Source organism: Cygnus atratus, chromosome 1, assembly GCF_013377495.2.
Source record: "Cygnus atratus isolate AKBS03 ecotype Queensland, Australia chromosome 1, CAtr_DNAZoo_HiC_assembly, whole genome shotgun sequence".
Taxonomy (NCBI): Eukaryota; Metazoa; Chordata; class Aves; order Anseriformes; family Anatidae; genus Cygnus; species Cygnus atratus.
Genome location: NC_066362.1, coordinates 200723086 through 200744714, shown reverse-complemented (window position 1 = coordinate 200744714; position 21629 = coordinate 200723086). Strand labels below are relative to the sequence as shown.

At 44.6% G+C, this 21629-nt stretch overlaps 1 protein-coding gene across 2 annotated transcripts in view; it reads left to right on the top strand.

Moving 5' to 3' along the window:
* Positions 1-1232: 1232 nt before the first annotated feature.
* TMEM135 (transmembrane protein 135) overlaps positions 1233-21629 on the top strand; it is a 181451-nt gene continuing 161054 nt past the window's right edge. The window contains exons 1-3 of one of the 2 annotated variants that reach the window (XM_035542445.2): positions 10009-10229; positions 10309-10370; positions 18034-18161. In XM_035542445.2, coding sequence (XP_035398338.1) covers positions 10347-10370; positions 18034-18161 — 152 coding nt within the window. In that variant the 5' untranslated portion in view covers positions 10009-10229; positions 10309-10346. Of the gene's footprint in view, positions 1563-10008; positions 10230-10308; positions 10371-18033; positions 18162-21629 lie in introns of those variants that run through there. The other variant, XM_035542443.2, reaches the window with a different exon arrangement.

The window sequence follows — 21629 nt, the reverse complement described above, 5'->3', positions numbered from 1 at the left end:
GAGGGGAGCTCTGCAGGGGGGAAATCAGGAGGCGGGCGGGATGGAAAAGGAATTTCCTTGCCGTGGAGCTGTTCCCAGCCCGCACCTGACTGCGGGTTGACCCCCCTGAGCTTCCCCTTGGGACCCTTTGTCCACCGAGGCCTTGAAATGACCTGCCCTGACCGTACCCAGACCATCCCTACCCGGGGTGCTTGCTGCAGGGCAGGGTGTTCGCAAGCTGTCCCTTCGTAGGGACGTACCCCCAAATCCCAGCCCCAAATAAACCAGCATTTCACAGCGGACCCATGCACCAGTTTTGCAACTGTCCTGGCCACGGGGGCAGCCGCTGCCCCCGGGGGGGGAGGAGTGCTGGAAAGCTGCATGGCCCCCCTGCAAACCGAGGAGAACTTGGCTGTCCGGGGTGCCGACACACCCGGGAAGCACACTGCAGGGAGCGACTCCCCCTGTTTGCACCCCCCAATGGTTTGCAAACCTCCCCCCCCCCCCCCCGCCCCATACACAACCCCCAGCGTTTGCAAACCAACCCCCGGAGGTTTGCAACACCCCCCTTTCCTCCGTTTTCAGCCTCCCCCCAAAGTTTGCAACCCCCCCCCCAAAAGGGTTTTGCAACACCCCTCCTCCTCCTCTTGCTCGCAACCCCTCCCAAGGGTTTGCAACCCCCCCCCCCCCAGAAGATGGCTGCAACATCCTTCCTCCCCCTCAATTGCAGCCCCCCTCCGGGTTTGCAACACACCCCCCCTCCATTTGCAGCCCCCCCTTCCCCCCCCCCCCCCCCAGTGTTTACAACACCCCTCCGCCCCCTCGTTTTGCAACCCCCAGGCCTTGCAAGCCCCCCCAGGGCTTTGCAACACCCCCCCCCTTCCCCTTCTGCGCCCCCAGGCTTTACAATTAAACCCCAACCCCCATAACTTACATACACCCCCCCCACACATTAAACACCCCCCCCATACATTTACAACCCCCCCCCCACCATTTACAAACCCCCCCCCACATACATTTACACCCCCCCCATACATTTACCCCCCCCCCCCCACATTTACACCCCCCCCATACATTTACCACCCCCCCCCCCTACATTTACACCCCCCCCTACATTTTTACACCCCCCCATAGTTCCCGCCGCCCCCCCCATTCACCCCCCCACCCCCCCAGGCTCTGCCCCCCACCCGCATCCCTCCCGCGCCCCGCCCCCCCCTCCCCGGAGGCCGCCGATTGGCTGCGGGGCCTCACGCGAGCCCGGCGGGGGGGCGTGGCGTGGAGGGGAGTTGGAGGGGAGGGGGGAGCGAGAGCCGCGGCTGCCCGCGAGTAACCCCGGCGGCGGGCAGCGGCCGTGACGCGCTCCCCCCCCACCTCCTCCTCCGCGTCCTTCCTCCCCCCCCCCCCCCCCTCCCCCCTCCCCTCCCCTCCGCGGCGTCCCCAAGATGGCGGCGCTGAGCAAATCCATCCCCCACGGGTGCTACGAGATCGGGCACACCTGGCAGCCCCGCTGCTCCCTCGCCGTCCTGCACGTCACGCAGGGGGCGCTGGCCGAGTCCCTCCGCATCTACGGCACCCTCTACCTGGTGGGTGACAACCCCCCGGGGCTGGGGGGGGGGGGGAAGAGGGGGTGTAGGGGGGGTGCTGGGATGGGGTTTGGGTGGTCTGCAGGGGAAGGGAAGGGTAAAGGGAAGGGAAGGGGTAAAGGGAAGGGTAAAGGGAAGGGAAGGGGTAAAGGAAAGGGTAAAGGGAAGGGAAGGGGTAAAGGGAAGGGTAAAGGGAAGGGGAAGCGGTAAAGGGAAGGGAAGGAGGTAAGGGAAGGGGTAAAGTGGCGAATGGAGGGGTTAAAGGGAAGGGGGGGTAAGGGGAGGGGGTAAAGGAAGAGATTTAAGGGAAAGAGGTAAGGGAAGAGAAGTGGATAAGGGAAAGGGGTGTTTGGGAAATGTATAGGGATTAGAAGAGTGGGGGGAGTGTGTTTTGGAGGTGGGGGGTGTGTAAGGAGGAGCAGGGAGGGGGGTCTGGGGGGGGTCTGTGGGATGCTGGTGGAGGTAAGGTAGGGCAGGTATCAGGGGCAGCAATCAGCTGGGATGAAAAGGGTAAAAAGGCTGTTTTGGGGGGTCTGGGGGGTGCAGGGTGTAAAGGGGGGTGTAAAAAGGCTGTTTTGGGGGGTCTGGGGGGTGCAGGGTGTAAAGGGGGGTGTAAAAAGGCTGTTTTGGGGGTCTGGGGGTGCAGGGTGTAAAGGGGGGTGTAAAAAGGCTGTTTTGGGGGTCTGGGGGTGCAGGGTGTTAAAGGGGGGTGCAAAAAAGGCTGCTTTGGGGGCCTGGGGGAGCAGGGTGTAAGGAGGGGTGTAAAAAAGGCTGTTTTGGGGGTCTGAGGATGCAGGCTGTAAATGGGGTGTAAAAAATTGTTTTGGGAGGGGTCTGAGGGTGCAGGGTGGAAAGGGTGGTGTGAAAAGGTTGTTTTATGGGGTCTGGGGGTGCAGCTTGCTTCCAGGGTGTAAAGGGGGGGGGGTTTGGGGCTGGTGGCAGCAAATGCTGGGGGGGGTGAACCTGGTGTGGTAGGAGCGTGTTGGGTGTCTTCACCGCTTCTCTGTGCTTAGGAGGCCAAGAGCAAAGCCTGCGTGTGGTTCTGTCGGTGGCACCTTGGAAATAGAGTCTGGATAATCAGTGCCTTAGGATCGAGCGAGGTTCCACTGTGTAATAAAGAGGCAAGGCTAAAAACACATACTAAGGCTGGAGGAGTTAGAGAGTACCCTACAGGTGAGGTGTTTTAGTCTGTGCGCGCAGTTAGACTCGGTTATATCACCTCAGTTGCGGCTGGCTTGCTTCCAGCAAGTTAGGGTGTAGGTAGGGGACTGGGATCTGTTTGCATCCGTCTGTGTAAACGTATCCTGAAAGCTGATCTCTGCTGGGATTGCTGCAGGTAAGCACTTCCTGCTGTCCCCACCTTTGTGTTTCTCCTGTAACGGTGCTCGGAGGGTTGAGCAGGGAGCTGGCTGCAAAAGAAGTCTGAAATACAGAAAAACAGGTCAGTGAGTCTGTACTTTCCACTCTGTACCAGTGCTGGTGCAATAAAATGATCAAGACATGAAATACAAGGGAAAGAATGGGTTTGCAGCAGTCCTGGCGTAATGAGTTTAAGCGTACCTTTGACTGAAAATTGTGACAGTATCGCATGCCATGCGAAGAAAAGTGAATGATTGGTAGCAGCGTGGACCTGTGCAGTTGCCATGCCTGGCAGTGAAGGTTTGCACACCGAGCTGGCACAAACAGAAGTGGCAGCTGTTTGTGTGAGGGCACAGTGTGCTGGCTCAGGATATGAATATAGAGAAGGACGTTCCCTCTTCTCCACCTCCCTGCTGTGACCCAGTAATTTTTCCCTTGGATCTGTTTTCTGATCCAGTTTGCCGTGCAGAAACGTGAACACTTGTACCTGTAGAGAGTGGGCCTGATGTGAGGTGTGGTGATATGTCAGGTCTGGCTAAGGAAAAAGCAGCTTAAACAGCTCCCTGGTTAAATCAGAGTTCTTCAACCTTGTAAGTAAGTCCTGCTCATAGCTATGTCACAGCTCCTGCAGTTGTAGGTTTGGTGGAAAGCTCCCCCTTTTTTCTCTGAAAAGGAAAACAAACCCCCAAATCCCCATTTTTTTTTCCCATTCCCTATGACTTTGTGGACCCACAAACGTCTTGTCACAAATCCAAGGTAGGGTGGGAACTTTTCCAACCAGTGTCATGCAAGATGCAAAATGACTGCACCAGCTTTTTACGCTGCCTTATTGACAGTGTTTAATTTTCTGAAGTCTTTGTTAATGATGTTTAACCTACCAGAGTAATCTAAATCTGAGCTGCTCTGAAATCTCAGTTACCTAAAGAGGGAGGAAGCCCTCACCTTCCTGTGCTCCCAGACACGTAATTGTATTCCTTCCTTCGTGTGGTCTCGGACTTGATCATCGCCCTCTGTGAGCAGGTTCATTCACTAGCCCAGAAGGAGGTTACTGCCCGCTTTTAGCTGAATTTTCAGCTGCATTAATGAATTGAATTGACTCTTTATGAAGTCTTATAGAGCACCAGAGCCAGCGGAGGGTGAAGAGTGAAAGGGTGCAGTAGGGGCTGCAGAGGGTGAAGGGGAGGCCTTGCACACTAAGTAGCTTGGCAGGGAAGGAGCTCTCCTAAGTTATGAACCATCGCTAAGTAATTCTTTGTCAGACTTAAAGCTGTATTTGAAATCCTTGTATTTGCAAATGAAACGTCACAGTCGCATAGCACAAACATTCAGTCCTACATTCTTAGAGTCATGTTATGGGATGAATCTAAGTTATCTTATTTCTCTAGTCATATCCGTGGATGTTCAGAATGTTGCTAGTTCTACTTAGTCCCCATCTGACAGTTATAGGTTAGGGACAGTTATAATCCAGAGCCCAAACTTGTAACATCTGCACCCTGTGTCTCTGGCGTTTTGCTGCTCTTCAGTCATTGGGACGCCGATGGAGACATGCTTAGGCGGTGCTAGTGCTTGGTGTGTAACACTGTGGCTTTCAGTAAATAGCTAGAAAGAGTCTTTGCTATTAAATAGTGCTGCATGGTGGTGGTTTTTTAATAACAGTATTTAAGTATTTTTTTTTTTGGTTGGAAAAATAAATCTTCAGATAATCGTACTTTCACTGTCTTTATTTTGCTCCAGTACTGGTTGATTGGTTTAGCAAATGTAGGTTTTATATCTAAATTGAAATGTCACTCCCCAAAAGTATACTTAGTCAGATAGCAATTTGTAGATGCAGTGAGCGACCCTTCGTTATTTTTTCCAGATGCTTAGATCTGTTTGAGAAACTTCAGTAATATGTTTGGTGTTGGAGGGAAAGACAATAAAATAAATTTCCCTCCCTGGAAGGGTTGATATAAGGGGCAGAGGTGGCAACTGAGGTGGGAGAAAGTGGTGAGAAATGCTCCATGTGAAGTATTTCTGTATCGTACTTAGCACTAGAGAAATTATAGAGTAGTGTTCGAAATACTCGTAGTGCTGTATTCGATTTTAATAAACGCTTTCAGTGTTATAGTGAGGGTTTCATAATGTACTCAAGTAATATGTAATTAATGACAGTGTCTTCTATGCTGTGTTGTTAATTGCATTATAATTAAAATAAATAGGGATTGATTTCTATGAGGATTTTGTTTTTAGAGAGAATTCTGCAGGGAAAAAGTACAAGGGCTTCTGTTGCTTGTTACACTTCTTTACATTCTAGGCTAGAAAACTATAATGCAATTTTCTTTTGAATTGACAGTTTGCTTTCAATTTTCAACACTTCAACTCCCTTTTCTGTTTTAGGGATGTTTCTGTGTGAGAAAAGTTATGCTAAAGTAGCTTCCCATGCAGTGCATCTCCCTTCATGGCTCTTGTAACCTCTTGTCATGACAAAGTATTTATGAGAATAAAGTTCTTGTAATTGCAGTGACGTTTTTTGGGACTGAGTAGTTGTATTAATTCTGTCCCTTTCGTTTTCAGAGCATCTTAACGAGTACTCCTTCCCCTAGTACCGTGGATTTGGCCACTCTCCAAAGAGATCAGAAGACAACGTGTGTTTGGGTTGTGTTTAGGGTGTGTAGGCTGTGTGTATAAACACCGCTGTACCTCTACCCTATCTGTCCATCAGTAACACACACCTGCGGAAACATCTGTGTCTCTATTACTCCTTAATACGCGAGGGCTTATCTATTAGCTATATCAATACTTCGTTAAATGCTATCCTTTGGGGAAAAGGATCTTCCTAGTGTTTATACGCTGGGTAATGTGGGTTTTATTGGGGTGGAGTTGTACATCCGGCTAGTGGCTCTGCTTGGTTTGAAGCACCCCAGGTAACTTGTAAAATCTTTTAGATCCAGAGATACCCGGCTGCTTGAGCAACCTTAAATGGCTTCCTGAAAAATGACAGTGGTGTCGCACTGCTCCTTAGATCCCTGGACTTTGGCTCAAGTGGAGCAGTGCCTGGATATAAGGGTCATTTTTGAAAACGTCAATCCACTAAGGTGTTGAGCTGTGGATTCCTTTGGAATAGGGTTTCACTCCTTGCTTATACCTTTTGCATGTTGTGTCAGTGCAAAAAAATCAAGTCCTGGGTTTATAGGTAATATTCTGACATCTTATTGTGCATTTGGAGGAAAAGTTGTTATATTTTTTTTGAGTCATTAAACTTCTGAAGTGTCTTGAAAATAACCTGAGAGCTTTTAGGGTTATAGACCACTTGAGTAAAGCTGCAGATGGAATGAGAGGGTAAGAAGGTGGTAGCTGAAGAATTTGGAGATTGCGATGGGTATGCAGCCTCACTGACGTTTTGGCCGTGTTTCCTGATGTGGAGTGGCTGGCAGGAATGCGTCTTTCATAACTAAGGCTGCTTGCATTTCCCAAACCAAGCGTCCCTGTGCGTGGGTCTTCTGAGAGGCCTGTTTTATATGTATTTACAGTTATGAAATCCACCAAATCCATTACCGCAGCCGCTTTCAGTCATGATCTTGTGTCTTAGCTGCTCGTGCCTTCTCGCACCCAAAGGAGAGAGATGCCTTTTGTATGTTGGCTAAATAACTGGACCTCCAGGTGAACTCGTGGGAGAGCAGAGTTCTGAGTCTTCCTCAGCCCATACAATGCAAACTCCCATCTTCTGTAGGATTGTTGTGACCAGCAGGTCAGGGACAAATGTGTGGTGTTTCTCTTCAGTCCGTATTTTGGAGCTGTGCTATACAGTAGAAGAGAACACAAACTTTGAGGGCTCAAAGAGAGAAAGATGCCACAGGTGCTGCATATTGATACACTACTCACCAGAAAGGTTCTGAAGCTTTGTCTTCAGTAGTTATAGTATTGACTGAGGCTCCCAGGTGAAAACACTACGAGGGGGGAAAAGAAAAAGTTAAAAATTGCTGTCTCAAAAAACCAAAGACAAACAACCACCAATAAATATAATTATGCTTATTTAAAACTGCCTGCCTTAATGTCTTTAAAAAATGTTGCTGAAAAAGGCCTTCATCAAAAGTTGATGTATTCTCTCTTTGTGTCCATTTTAGATTAGACAATGCTAAAAAAAACAAACCAAAACACCAATTTGGAGGTGTGATCTTACATTATCAGAGTTAAAGAATTTGGGCTTTCCTAGAAATTCTGAGTGTAGGAGTAGAATATGACTTCACGGTTAGGTTGTATAAAGCTGGGGGATGAAGGGCCCAGAAATGAGTGGCTGAAATACCAGGTCTGAAGCCTTGGCTTCTGTTGCCTTTTGATTTCCATTGACCTCGCATGGGAAATCTGCCATTCGTGACACGCGTTAGGGCAAAGTCCTCTGTTTCCTGAGGGTTTGAAGGGTTTTGGCACTTGTTTGATGGTGGTACATGTTTTCTAGTGGATGAAAGTGCTTGGTCAGTGATAGGAAGTCTTTGTTATGTATCTGAGGTAATCAGATATGATGGTGATGCTTCCTCTACTACAGTAAAAATTGTCTGATTGCTGCTTTGCTGTAAAGCTCATTCTTCTGACTTCTTGCCAAGTCATGTGTGTCCTTCACCTCTTCGTTTTCCTGCTCTGGTCATCTGTCCCTGCTTAATTTAAGGCAGGATCCTTCCCCCCTTTTCTGACCTGACCTCCCCAGTGCCCTGCCCAGCACCAGCTCCCCGTGCCTTACATCTCCTGCCCTTCCTCTGCCCAAAATAAATTGCTGGGGAACAGCTCCAGCTGTGGCCCTGCAGTGGTCCACCCTCATGGTCAGTGCAGCTCTGGCTCCAAATACCTCTCTCTGAGACAGATCTACTGGCGCAGGAGGGAGGAGCACTGGACCCAGAGCAGGGTGGATGCCAGCAGGTCCATTTGGCTTGTCCTCTGAGCTGGGGGCTTGCTCAGCCATTATTTGGCAGAATAGGTGTATCCTGAGCCAGCCGTTCCACTGTATTTTTAATGGTCCTTGGGGCTTGCTGTATTTTATTGATTTCTTTCAATTCATTTCTTCTTATACATTCTTCATAATTATTTTGGTCTTGCTTTTCATACTCATTTCACATTGATTTTGGTCTAATTTTTGGTATTTTTCATGCTCATGCCATGGCTGTTTCCTATTGTACTTGTAATAGCCTTCATAAAATCACAGAATGGTTTGGGCTGGAAGGGACCTTAAAGCCTACCCAGTCCCAACCCCCTGCCATGGGCAGGGACACCTCCCACCACACCAGGTTGCTCAAAGCCCCATCCAGCCTGGCCTTGAACACCTCCAGGGATGGGGCATCCACAGCTTCTCTGGGCAGCCTGTGCCAGGGCCTCACCACCCTCTGAGGGAAGAATTTCCTCCATATATCTAATCTCAATCTCCCCTCGTTTAGTTTAGTTTAGTTTAAAGCCATTCCCCCTTGTCCTATCACTCCTGCACTCCCTGACAAAGAGTCCCACCCCAGATTTCCTTTAGGTACTGGCAGGCCACTGTAAGGTCTCCCTGGAGCCTTCTCTTCTCCAGGCTGAACAACTGCAACTCCCTCAGCCTGTCTTCACAGGAGAGGTGCTCCAGCCCTCTAATCATCCTTGTGGCCCTCCTCTGGACTCGCTCTAATGCTTCCATGTCCTCCTTATTCTGGGGGCCCCAGAGCTGAATACAGCACTCTTACCTCAGTTTCTTAAATGCCAATTGATTTTTTTTATCTTACCATTTCAAATTTGTTCTACTTACCATTCCAGTGCTGATACCTTCTTTTGTCTCTGTTTGACCCCTGTGTATCAGTATTCTTTTTCTTAGGCTTATTTATTTTATCTATCTTATTTATTCTGTAAACTCCCTAGGGCAGTGTTTTATACAATAGCGTTAAATATATGTCTTATCAGCAAGCATACAAGAATAAATCGTTTTTCTTTCTATGTAAACATGGGAGGGCTCTTTGTACTGCTAAGAGCATGGGTAGTCTTGCACGTGGACGCTGGCAGGTCTCTTCACTGATTAGTCACCGGTCAACATCAGGCCATGACAAGAATGAACCTATTTAGCTAATGAATGATTTTCAAAACTGCTGGATGAAAGACAGCATCACCAGCCAAAGATCAAGGTAAGACCGAATCAAGTGGGAGTGGTGTCACGGCGCTTTCCTGGCCGTGTTTACATCCCTGTGGGATAAGGCCAGAGAGCAACCCCAAGGCCGGACGGTGCCCATGGTGCTTCAGCCTTGCTTCCCTTGTGGTGTCTTGGAGGGAGAGCTGCTTAGGTTCATCTGGAGCCCAGTCTGCGAGTTAGCATGCACCAAACAGCCCTGTCTTACCTGGCTCTGTAGGCACAGTCGCTGTGTGGCATCTTTCTGAGGCGTGTGAGAGGGCTGCTGGACAGATGGTGTTCTAAAATAGTGCAGAATTCCTGCATATGTTAAAATGCAATTTGTTGTTATTATTTGTGCTGTGAACCATTGCACGCTTGGAAGGGGCACTCCTTCTCTGGAGATATTTGAGGCCCATCTGGACACCTACCTGGGCAGCCTGCTCTAGGGAACCTGCTTTGGCAGGGGGATTGGACCCGATGATCTCCTGAGGTCCCTTCCAACCCCTTCAATTCTGTGATTCTGTGAAGTAAGGTGGGGAGGCTGAGAAGGATGTTAGCATTGCTTGTGGTTGTGCTTCTATATGCCAGCTTGGGTCTCAGGGGTGGGCCATCAGGAAATGTGACGTGCTTCTGTCAGGGAGGGTCGTGGAGTCGCAGTGGTTGCGTTGTGCTGGGACATCTGGTCATCTTAGGGCTGTGCAGTGTCCCATACCTCCGGGCTGTGCTATGAATGACCTACAGGTCAGCGTGTTCCTGCCTTTAGCTTCTTCTGCACGCCAGTTTAATGAGGACTAAAGTTGGCTTAAGTGTTACTAAAGAAAGAACCTGGTTGCAACATCTTCATTCCTGGCTGCGACCGTTCTGGTCTGTTGGGTTGACCAGTAACATCCTCTCATAAAGAGAAAATAAAGAAAAACAGTCCTTCGATGAGATGTTTATGTTTCAAAGGGGCAGAGTTTGAGAATTTCAAAAGAATCAGTTAAATTCTTCAGTCCAGCTGAATTCATTATGCTGAAAGATGTGAGGAGCAGCCTGGAGCCTGCATCTCAGTAGTGGTGAAAACCAGGGAAAGCCCAGCCTCGAATGACCGAACAGATCTCAGCGAAGGCAGTGCAAGCACTGGGAGCTAGCAAACATGCTTAAAGGGCTGCTTATAAAGCAAACATAGGTCTGTTCTCTTAAGCTGATACAACTGAGTGCAGGAATTCAAGGTAAGAAGTAAATTACTGAAAATTGTACCGAGTTAGGCATTTCAAAGAGAATGAAGGACTTACTTTTTTTTTTTTTAAGTATAAGGGAAACAAGTGGTGAAGACAGGCCTCCGTGGAATGAGAATGATGCCAGGACTGAAGGTAATTTAGATGTCATTCAAAGAGTACATGAGTGTTCCTATCTGTTTCTTTTTTAGTTGGGTGGATGACACGGAAAGTTTAAAAAACAAAACAAAAAGCAAACAACCAAAACCAAACATGAGAAAACAACCCAACCCCCTAATGGTAATCCTCATATAACATCTCTCAAGGGACAGAGAACATCAGAGGAGAGAGCAGCAGAGCGCAGTCTTCCTCGGAGTATTGCAGGAGCTGACTTAGGAAATAAAAATATCTGGAAGTGAGGTTTTGTAATCTGTGAAATCAGGGCGGGACCAGCTAATTGAAGAACAGCAAATTTGAATATTTAGGAGGAGGCATGTGAAACAAGTTGCTGATTTGGACAACAATGTCTTTCAAAACGCAAATGTAACCTGAGGGTGTTTTGAGTTTGTTAATACAAAATGCTTAAAAATCATTTTTAATGCAAGGGATTAATGTCCTCGTAAAATTAAGAAAAAATAACAAAAACATAGAAGAGAACATATAATTAACATACATTTAAATGTTAGGTGTACAAATATTTGAATATAATTTAGAAAGATATCTGACAGTCTGTAGTTCTGCCTGTCACTTGAGTGATATAAGGGATTTTCTTCACTAGTTTAAATACTGAGGATTGCTTTGCTTTTAGTTTTTTTCCCTGCAGCTCCCTGAGGAGGGAAGAGCCGAGGGAGGTGCCGCTCTCTGCTCCCTGGGACCGACGGCTGGACGCACGGGGACGGCACAGAGCTACACCAGGGGAGGGTCAGCCTGGGCACGAGAGAAAATTCCTGTGCCGTGGGGGTGGTCAGACGCTGGGTCAGTCTGCCTAGCAAGGTGGTTGGTGCCCCGTGCCTGTCAGTGTTCAGGAGGCATTTGGACAGCACCCTCAGGAATGTGCCTTAGCTTTTGGTTAGCCCTGAAGTCAGGCAGGTGGACGAGATGTTGGACAGCATTAATGGTTATCTCTAAATTTGCATTTTAAATGTGCCCAAACCTCATAGGTAGCCATTTTATGAAAGTCACTGAGTTTTGGAGTCTTGGAGATTTGGCTAGGTGTCTGAATACTTCTGTAGCTCTTATTTTATTTTTTATTTTTAAACGTTTGCTATAATCTACTTGATTTTAGTTGCTGTTCTGAAAGAACGAGAGAGAAATGATGATGCTTTTTCAGTTTCCATCAGTCAGTGTTGTTTGTGTGGGCTAACTTCACTTTGAAGGGGTACTGTTCTTAAAGTTTGTACAAGCTTAGAAAATGGGGGCTTGATGGAGGAAGGAGGAAAAAAAATTGTGCTCAGTACAGCAGAGTTGGTGCAAGTTGTGTGTTTTATTGGCCTGCTGCATAACCCATCAGCTTGGGTATATTGGTCAGCCTGTTAGCATGTGCATTACGCCAAGGCAATGCCTCTTGGAGAGTCTGTAGCTAAAGGACATAGGTGAAAACTGAGGATACCAGAGGGGCATGTTCATGACTTCTTGTGTTCTAGTAGAGGGGTGGACCCTTCTTCCAAATCCATTGTCACATAGTATATTGTACATAAATGCACAAAAAAAAAAGTTGTTTCTTTCTACCCTCATTTCCCTTCACATGAAAACAGTCATAGAGATACAGTAGCTTGTATCCCTTGCTTTTTCCACCAGTGCTAAAATTACAGAATCATCTAGGTTGGAAGAAACCTCCATATCACCTAGTCTAACCTCTGACCTAACACTAATGAATTAATTCATTTAAAAAAAATGCTACAAAAGTTTTTCATCTATATGAAAGTTTTCTATCTAGCTACATATTTCAAGATTGCAATGGCCGAAGTGGTGTAGTGAGAGCTAAATCAGAGCTTGTTTTAAACTTTAGGGAAACTGGGGTGATTTCTGTTGAAGAGTAACTGTGTTTGGTTTACAGAATGAGGAAGGAGGAATCTTCCAGTCTGGGCTAGGTGCATAAAACATAATCAGCCATTTAGGGAATCCTTACGGTGCTTGTATACTCAAGGATTTTGGAGGACAGGTTGTAATTGTGTCTTGCTGTGATCTATTAATCCTGCTGTTCCCTTCATTTATAGGTAGTGTGGGTATGGGATTACCTTCAGAAGTCTTCTAATATTGCTAAAGACCTGCATTGAAACATATCTGAATTTTGCGTTTCAAGTTTTGACTAATTGTGTGCAGAAATGAGGAAGGTAGTAGTTTTTCTTACAAACAAGCTTTCTGTTTTCAGTATTTCCACAGGTGGGTATTGGGACACTGCAAAGTACTGGATCAGTCTTGCAGGTAGAAAGAAAACATTTCCCACATGCCTGACTTAACTTACTCAAGAGGCTCTACCTGATGATATTCACAGCATCAAACTAATTGTTTTGGCTGGGGCCAGAAATATTTTCTCTGGAGGTAAGGCTGGCAGGTCTGGCTCCCTTTGCCTTCTTTCCAGTGTGTGTGTAGGGCACAGAGGGCACAGGTGTCATGCAACGAGGAGCAGGGCATATTTCATCAAAGCATTTCTTAATGCTGTGCAGGTCTTAGTCATCTAGTCTGACTGTGAAAGCAACAGTTCAGTTGTCTGAGGACTGAAGCATTGTGATCGGTCTGAATTTCACCCAGATTCACGTGTGCATACCCTTATACTTGTAGAATCCAGTGATACACATACTAGGTAGTGTAATAGGCTCTTCTGGGGTTCAGTTGCCAAGTTAAACTTATGCAGAGATGCAACGAATGCAGCAACATAATGATAATTAATCTATACACACTTATGCTTCTAATTCTTTACTTTTGTTGCTGTGAGGTTTTTTACTTCCTTCAAATTTCAGCTTACGGTTCTATATGAGTTACTCAGCTGTCATTTAAATAACAAATGTCTACCCTTGTATGCAGGACAGGCTTGAATTTTTGTCTTTAGGGCTTGCAAATCACTGGAAAAGTAACAGTAGATGTTTAAAATGGTATGTTGTGATATTTGAATTCTTCTGATTTCTTAATATTTGAATATATCTGATTTTTTTTTCTTTAGAATTCAGTCTGTTACTTTCAGGTTTTTTTTTCCTCGAACTTTCTCTGTTATATTGTACTTCCAGCCCTGCTGTTCTATGTTTTTAATCATGAAATATCAGGGCTTCTTTTTGCTTCATCCTTCTTCAGCAGCATGTCTGTATTTTCTGCAGCCTGTGTTGCTATGAAGGGAGATCAAGAGCTGTAACTTGTGGATGCAAATAGAAGGAAACTGCAAAGTCCTGAAATCTTTGGACATTCTTAGGCCATCTGTCTTGTGACAGTAGATGATTAGTTTTAAATTCCCTTTTGCTCTTAGTTGTTGTGCACTTGTGCATCTAGAAGAGTATTTCTTATAAGAGAGTGGAAAAGCTGGGATTTATTGGTTAACCCTTAGGAAGCTGAGAGTACAAAAACATTAGGAAAGCTGGGCTCCTTCTCCTATCTATAGAGCATCCCCTGGTTTGGAGAGAAGAAAGGGGAGTGAAACTGCAGGAAGGGCGATAAAGAAGGCAATAAAGACTGCATCTGCAAACCATGATACTACTGAAAATTTCTTTAGTGCCTAAAAATTAATAGTGTAAAAAAAATCCTTAAGTTGTGGTGAGAGGATGTCAGTTCTAGTTTCTGAAATCTGGGTTTTCTTTATTGATTTTCAGAATTCTGGCAAATTAGGTGACAAGAAGTGGTTATGTTCTGCTATGACACAAATGCTTAATGCCTACTAGGGTTGAATTTTTTTGATGAATAAACGAATCTTTAGTGTTAGGCATTTCAAGCCTGAATATTCTTTACCTGCAGAGAGCAAATCTGCCTAAAATGTTAGTAACAAGCGTACTGGTTTATGTGGCGGGGTTTTAATGGCATATCAGATATATATCATGGCATTGGTTTTATTAGGTCTTCTGTTTCCTTTTTTATTTTTTTAATGGTTGATATGCTATATACATGGAAATAAGAAGTACAAGCCACATTGTGCCTTTTATCTGGAATGGAAAGCAGCACAGTGATGTCTGTTAGCATCGGTGGAACTCTTCCATGGCCTTACTGATACGTGTATTTTTTAAAAAAGGAAAAGTGATTCAGTACAGAGAAGGGTTATCTTGGTCAAATGTAAGTTCCATTGAAGGGTGGAGTTAATAACAGGTTTTATCCTAGGCAGTTGAGTAGTTCTTTTAAATATCCTAAGGCCAGGTCATTGGGTACCTTGAAAATAAGACATTTTAAGAGTAGCTCGGTGTTTTATGGAAAGCCTGAGTAGGAGGTTGCAGCAAATCTGGTGTATTCCTGGCAGCTGGTGTTACTCAAAGGAGATGCTGGAACATCTCTTTTCTGAGAGCATCATTCTTCCCTCTCATTTTGGTAAGGCTGCATTGCCTTGGAGAAGACAGGAATAAGTGAAACCTGGGTGATAATCCACTGGAATTTGATGGAGCCGCCTCCTCCTGGCTGCAGATGCGATTTTGGGCTTGTTGGTGCCTTCTCATAGGCAGGAGAAACACAGTGGCCTCAGAAGGAAAGCAGAGGGAGAGCCAGCACCGACAGTGGGTTGTACTTTGTGCAAGATTCTCCCATGGTCTTGTAGTGGTGTGAGGGGTGTGTTGGTTCTGTGCCCTGCATTGCAGCGAGACCTCGGGGTTAGGAGGAGAGGTGAAGCAGCACAGGCTGCTCGAGGCGGAGGGGCAGCGGTGTGGTGTGTGGGTTTCATGCAGTGGCAGACACTCGTGGCATTATCTAGCACAGCGTTGCTCCACTAATGTTGCAGACATACCATGCTGTCTTACTAAAGCTGGAAATCTACAGTATTTTGTAAGTGCTGAAGAATGTTATTTTGTAAAGGTCTTGTTACTCCATCTCCAAAAGACAATAGTGAAACTGAGAAACTGTGGAGAGGGGAGAGAAGAGCAGTGGGGAGGTACAGAGCTGCTTTTGGCCTCCTGGATGCCTGGTAGTGCAGTATTTGGGACAGTGCGTTGACTCAAATTGCAGTCCTTTGTTCTTGGAGTGAATAACTCCCCAAACCAACTTTTACATCTGTCAGCACTCAGGTCCTGATACAGAGCACCCTTAGGTGCCTAAATGGAGGAGTCTGAGGATTCATGTGCTCCCTTTATGTAGAATCACAGAATGGTTTGGGCTGGGAGGAACCTCAAAGATCCCCTACTTCCAATCTCCTGCTTTGGGCAGAGATGCCAGCCACTAGATCACATTGCCCAGCGCCTCATCCAACCAGGTCTTGAACACCTCCAGGGATGGGGCATCCACAGCTTCTCTGGACAGCCTGTGCCAGGGCCTCACCACCCTCTGAGTAAAGAATTTCTTCATTATATCTAATCTAAATTGAACCTCTTTTATTTTAAAGTCTCATTAGTTTAAAGTCCCTTGTCCTATTGCTGTGTGCCCTTGTAAAGAATCTCTCTCCATCTTTCTTATAAGTCATCTTTTAGTACTGAAAGGCTGCAGCGAGGTCTCCCCGGACGGTGCTGGAGCTCTGAGACCATGCTTTCCATGAGATGTGCATTTCCACGTGTCCGACTCTACGGGGAGGCTCACGTAGCACAGGTCGCTGGACAGCCTTGTGCTACATCTGTTAGTGCACTCTGTGTGGAAATTAATGCCAGGGAGATGGCTATGGGATGTTTTGTGCCCTCTCCTTTGCTGCTGGTATCTGCTTCTGCTGTCTGCTGCTACGCCTTGAGCAGTGGGTTTGTTGTTAAGGATCTGGCCTGCATCACAGTAACCTCCCAGCTCACCTGAGTGGTGCCTCCAGTATTTGCTCCCTCTCAAGCTGCATTGCTTTCATGTGGATAGCTCTTTTAGTTGTTACGTACAGTGCTTCCTCAGACCTGTTTGTGTGTCGTTATTTCTGGTTCCTTTCTTTCACTTGGGAGTAGAACAGTAAAGAGGAGGGAAAGCAGCAACTTAAAATAGTATAAAGCTCACTGGGGGAGCTACAGAAATAAACATTAACTTTGACATTAATTTATAAGATGCCAATCTTTTTTTTATACTCCTGGTACTGTGAGGAAAGAAGACTTTACACTTCAGCTGTAAGAGCTATGTTCTTAAAAAAACAACAATGTTCTTCTGTTCCAAGTGTTCACGACCTTTGTACAGTAGGCTAGAAATAACAGAGGAGGGAGCAACTAGTAATCTGCTGTTTAGACTGCATTAAGACTTTGCTTCAACAGAAAGATTATCTGGATTGCATTATTGCCTAATCCATTATGGTTTAAGCAGTCGTGACACTTGATTAAGTATTGTGCAAATCTGTTTTCAGAAGTGTGTTCATGCATATATTGCTCCACAATTCTTAGTTCAAGCTTCATTTTGGATACGAATTTTGGTGGCACTCTCCTGCGGTTTGTTCTAGCAGAATCCTCATCCCATTTCTTTATCTAAAACATCTTGCTCATCAGTGCAAGTGGACAGATTTTGAGAAGAGTTCACTCCATGCTTTTAACTTGAGGAATTGAGCCTTTGAGAGGTGTTGCTGAGCCAACGGGTCGCCTATCGTCGTGTTCATCAGCTCTTCAGAGAGAAGCGCGCTCTGTCTACAACTTCTGTAATTCTAAGAATTGCCTGAAAATTCCTGCTAGTTTTGAGAGTCCCTGGGAAACCAGTGCAGATTAAGAAGATATCGCTATTTAAAAATAAAAATCTACTTCACGGTGCACCCAAATTATAATTTAATGGAGGCATGGGAACATGGGGGTTGGAGGTGCCCATGGAGGCCGTGTGGTCCCAACCTCCTGCTCAAAGCAGGGCCAGCTGGATGAGCTTGCTAGGGGCGTCTTCCAGCTTCAGCTTCAAGGACTTGCAGTGATGGAGAGTCTATAACTGGCAGCCCGTTCAGATATTCAGACATCCTCAAATGAAATTTTATTTCTTACGCCTAACATGAGTTTTCCATATTTCAGGTTGTCTGTTATCTCTTGTCCTAGCCCCACGTCTCTCTGAGAGAAGCCTTGCTCCTTGTTCTTGCAGTTGCACAATTTCGGTGGACAAGAAAGATTTGAGGACCTGTTGTGTTTGAGTCACTAACAGCTCTTTAAAAAACATGGAACATAAAACTGACCAAGAAGAGCTTTTATTTTTTAGATCCAACCTGTTTTCTACAACAGGCAGTTTTCAGAGATAACATACTGTTTCTATATTCCTGACAAATTTTATGTTCTTCTGGCACATGGTGAAATCTTTTTGGGAGGACTTGCAGTTGGTTAATTGGAGTATAAAACCTTTAGAAATGCATAGTCACCTTCACCGACACCGTGTAGGGCCTGTATTTGGGTAACTTAGTCATGTTCTGACCTTTGTTAGGAGATGGTTTAATTGCCTTAAAGACAAAACTCGGTGAATTTATTGCATCTTAAAGTTCTGATATCTGGCAGACAGCATTTCTGACTATTATGGCCAATGGTAACAAGGTAATAAAATTCCTCCTATACTTTGCATTCAGGCTTGTTTGGTGTATTTCCTGATATAAATATTGTAACGTCTGGAACAAGTTCAAAGGAAGTGGTATTGTTCATAAAACCAGCAAATTTAACAGGCTTTGATTTACTACTGAAGCGGGCATATCTCATTTTCCTTTCTTGATTGTTTTTTTTTATATTTTTACGATGCAAGAAAGTCTCTGAATTAAAGTTTGTCCCCCTTTTTTTCTTCCCTCCTCCCTCAGATTGCAGCTATTCTCAGGAAAAGAAAACTTGACTATTATTTGCACAAGCTGCTACCTGAGATCTTGCAATCAACCTCCTTTCTGACAGCAAATGGGACCTTGTATATTGCTTGCTTTTGCATTCTAAGGTTGGTATACTGTCCTAAAAATTCAGTGTAATATGAAAGCCATTTTTATGAAGCTTTTTACTTTATATAAAAACCTGTCTTTTTTTTTAATACACGTTTGTAGCGGGTAGGAGTAAGACAAGCGATAGCTGTGCTTCCTGGTTTTACCACTTGAATATGAAGGTTCTTTTTTTTTCCCCCTTCATTTGTAAAGTCTTTTAAATCAGTAAATGAGACAATGTATTCACTTGGTTCCTTTTTTCCTTGTTACTGATTCCAAATGCGTAGTTGCATGAAACTCAAATATATCCTAGAGAGTACGTGAGAAGGCCTGATCTTTCTCTCCTGGAAAGATTTGTTGCAAATGGACATTTCAAACAAACAGTGGATAATGTGATTATCAGAGAAGTTATGCCTTCCAAATTAACTCGTTTTCTTTGAAGGATAAATACGTATCTAAAGATGCGCTGGTTGGTGCATGATATATGAATTCCCAAACAGCAAGATTACCAAGATTGCTTGCTAGGACTCTTTAAGAAGAAAGATTCCCTACCTTCCAGGAGTTAGGAAATCATTAACAAGCTGTTAAAATGTGTGAAACAAACGAAGGAATAAATAATCGGTTTGCATAATAGGAAGAGGTTGCCAATAATGTGCCTGCTATGTTCTTTGTCCTGCATACACCTAACCAGTCTGGAAAAAGGGATGAAGAATTATGTGAGATTATTTGAGGCTATTTAGGATATGGAAGTCTAAAATTGACTGTCAGCTATTTCGAAATGATCTGTTGATTAAAATGGCTTATGAAATTTGATAGAGGGAGAGCGCAAAGCAATCCATTGGAAGGAAAAGAGCCGTCCTATCCTGGTCACGCAGTGATGAACTTTAAATTAGCTACTGTGTTAATCAGGAAGATGTTTGAGAGTCATCAAGGGTAGGTTCTTTGAACAAGTCAATTTAGTACTCGAATATGGTCAAGGAGACAAGTGCTATGAAGAGAAACTGAGAATGAGCCAGCAAGCAGTATAAATACACGATATCTTTAAAAGCTGTGTACAGCATGCCTTTATTTATTTTTTAAGATCTAATTCTGAGCTCATATTGTTGATAAGTCCCTCACTTGGAGTGTACTGAATATAAACATTGTCTGGCAGCTTGAGCCATATAAGCTTCCTTCTCTAATCTGCTGTTGGGTGGGTGACAGGATAGAGATGTGCATGTGAGACTTCTCTGCTTTTTTTAACCACTTGGTGTGCAGCTGTTTTTTGTTTGCACTTGTATGGTTCGTTGAATTAATTACTATACAATACAGGAGATTTTTTTGACTTTCAGTAGCCCCTGAGAGCAAAAATAATGGTGTCACTTTCCAGTCCAGAATGCCATTTGGTTTTGTATATTTTAATCCATCCAAGAAATGGCAGAGCACCATAAATATATTGGTTAACTGCATCCTAAATATTTCTGAAGTCAAGTTTTGACCATGCAAAGAGATCGTCTGAGACTTTGGAGATCTAGATCCTCTAGATCTGATTCTAGGTAGTGGTAAGAGATTAAGTGTGATAGATTTGTGTAATCAGATACGTGCTGCAATTTTTGTATCCTTTTTGGTGGGAAAGCTTATTAAACCATTTTTTGGATAAGATCATCTCAGTCCAAGTCCCTGTTTTTGTTCTATGAATGTCTATCCCAGCCAGAGCTTTGGTTTGATCCAGAATTTCCTGCAGACTTTATCCTCTGAGTGGGAGAGCTTCCAGAAAGCAGGAGGGGCAGTAACTCAGAAGCAAAGCCGTCCAGCAGCTGGCTCCTGGAATTCTAGAGCAAAGCAACAGATTGAAGGGTTTGTAGCTGGACACGTTAACTCGTATTTACCTGCACAACTCTTGGTTTGAGAAAGAGTTGCCTTGTTTCCTTCTTCGTAACACCAAGGAGGAGATGTGTTGGCAGGTGCGTAGGGTCTCCCGGATAATGTGCCCACTTCATCTGTTCATACTTTTACCTAAGTCCCAGTGAATCTTCAGTCACTGTCTAACGCTGCATTATGTAGAAAATATTTGTTAGTCTTCCGGTAGCAATTAGAAGACCTAAATACGAAATGTAATTGTTGGTGAGAAGTCTGACTTGTGCTAATGTGTGTTTTTGATGGCTTTGTAATACTTCCTTGCTTTCCATCAGGGAAAACCACCAAAATGGGAACAACTGCAATTACTTTCAAGGGTGTAATATTTTGAACAAGAAAATGCAAAATAAATGATTTCCAGAATGGTTTAATATTCTCTCTATTTCATAAGTGGCTAAAATTTCCAAAGCATCTAAGCCCCATTTCAGCAATGGCTTAGGCTCTAGATAGATGTTCTCATTTTAGAAGGCATTACCAAGCTAAGTTAGCTGACTTTTCTTTTTTTTTTTTTTTCCTGGAAGTAAATTGGGGAATGTGGGCAGCCTGCTGTGTTGGCAGAGCAGAGGAGGTGGTGATCTGTGTCATGGGTGTGTGACAGACCAGCTGGGGGGTTGTAATCCCTTCTGCTGACGAGCTCCAGAAGCCTGCATCTGTCTAGGCTTCAGATGGAAGTGCTGGGCTCTTCTGTTGGCTAGCATTAAGTTGGTTAAAAGATAGGTGCGATTTTTAGGTTTTCAGTTTTATTAAATTAATGCAAAAGCTCATGAAGACACGATCCTGTTAGTCGAGCAACTAGAGTAATTCAGTTTTCCAAAAACAGACAGCTTTAGTTTAGCTTGCTTAAGTCAATTCAACCTTACGTGTCAACCAGCTTTTCAGCTTTGGATACAGTTGTACGGTGAGGAATTAGATGTGTAACTTAAAAGACAACCCATTTCTCATTCCAGTATCCACCCGTAGACCGAGTAAATAATAACGAAAACTTGTTTTCATTTATTCCAGCAGAAGTTTAAATGTTTCACTTACTGGTCAGATGCTTTAATTTTCACTGACTTTTATTGTGCAAAATATATACTGTTGTTTCCTAAATCGTATCCATTAAATTGAACACGTACCATTCATAGAGGGGGTGTAAACCATGCAGAAAGAACAAATTCCTGTTTCTTTCCCACAGAAAAGACATTTGTTCTCTTACTTAACAGGTGTGTCTGATAGGATGTGTTCATACTTAAGTTGTTTAAAATGGCCTCTCTGAAACCTCATACAGTAATTGCTTTCCAAGAGTCCTAATAATGAACTTTAGCTCCTGTGGCATTTGGCATTGTCATCCGGAGAAATTATCCTTTTGCAGCCGTGGGAATGAACTGTGTGTGTAATTGCCATTACATCACTTGTTGCTGATACACTGGCTCTCTTTTCACTTACAAACGTAAGCTGGCATTGCTCACTGGTAATGTTATTTTTGCAGCAGAAGTGTGAAGTGAGGCTAATCATGCCTCTTACAGCAAAAGTGCTCTAATCCACATGGTATCAATAATAGTAATTCTTGCTTTTGTGTTATCAATATGAAATTTCATCTAAGATTTTTTTTC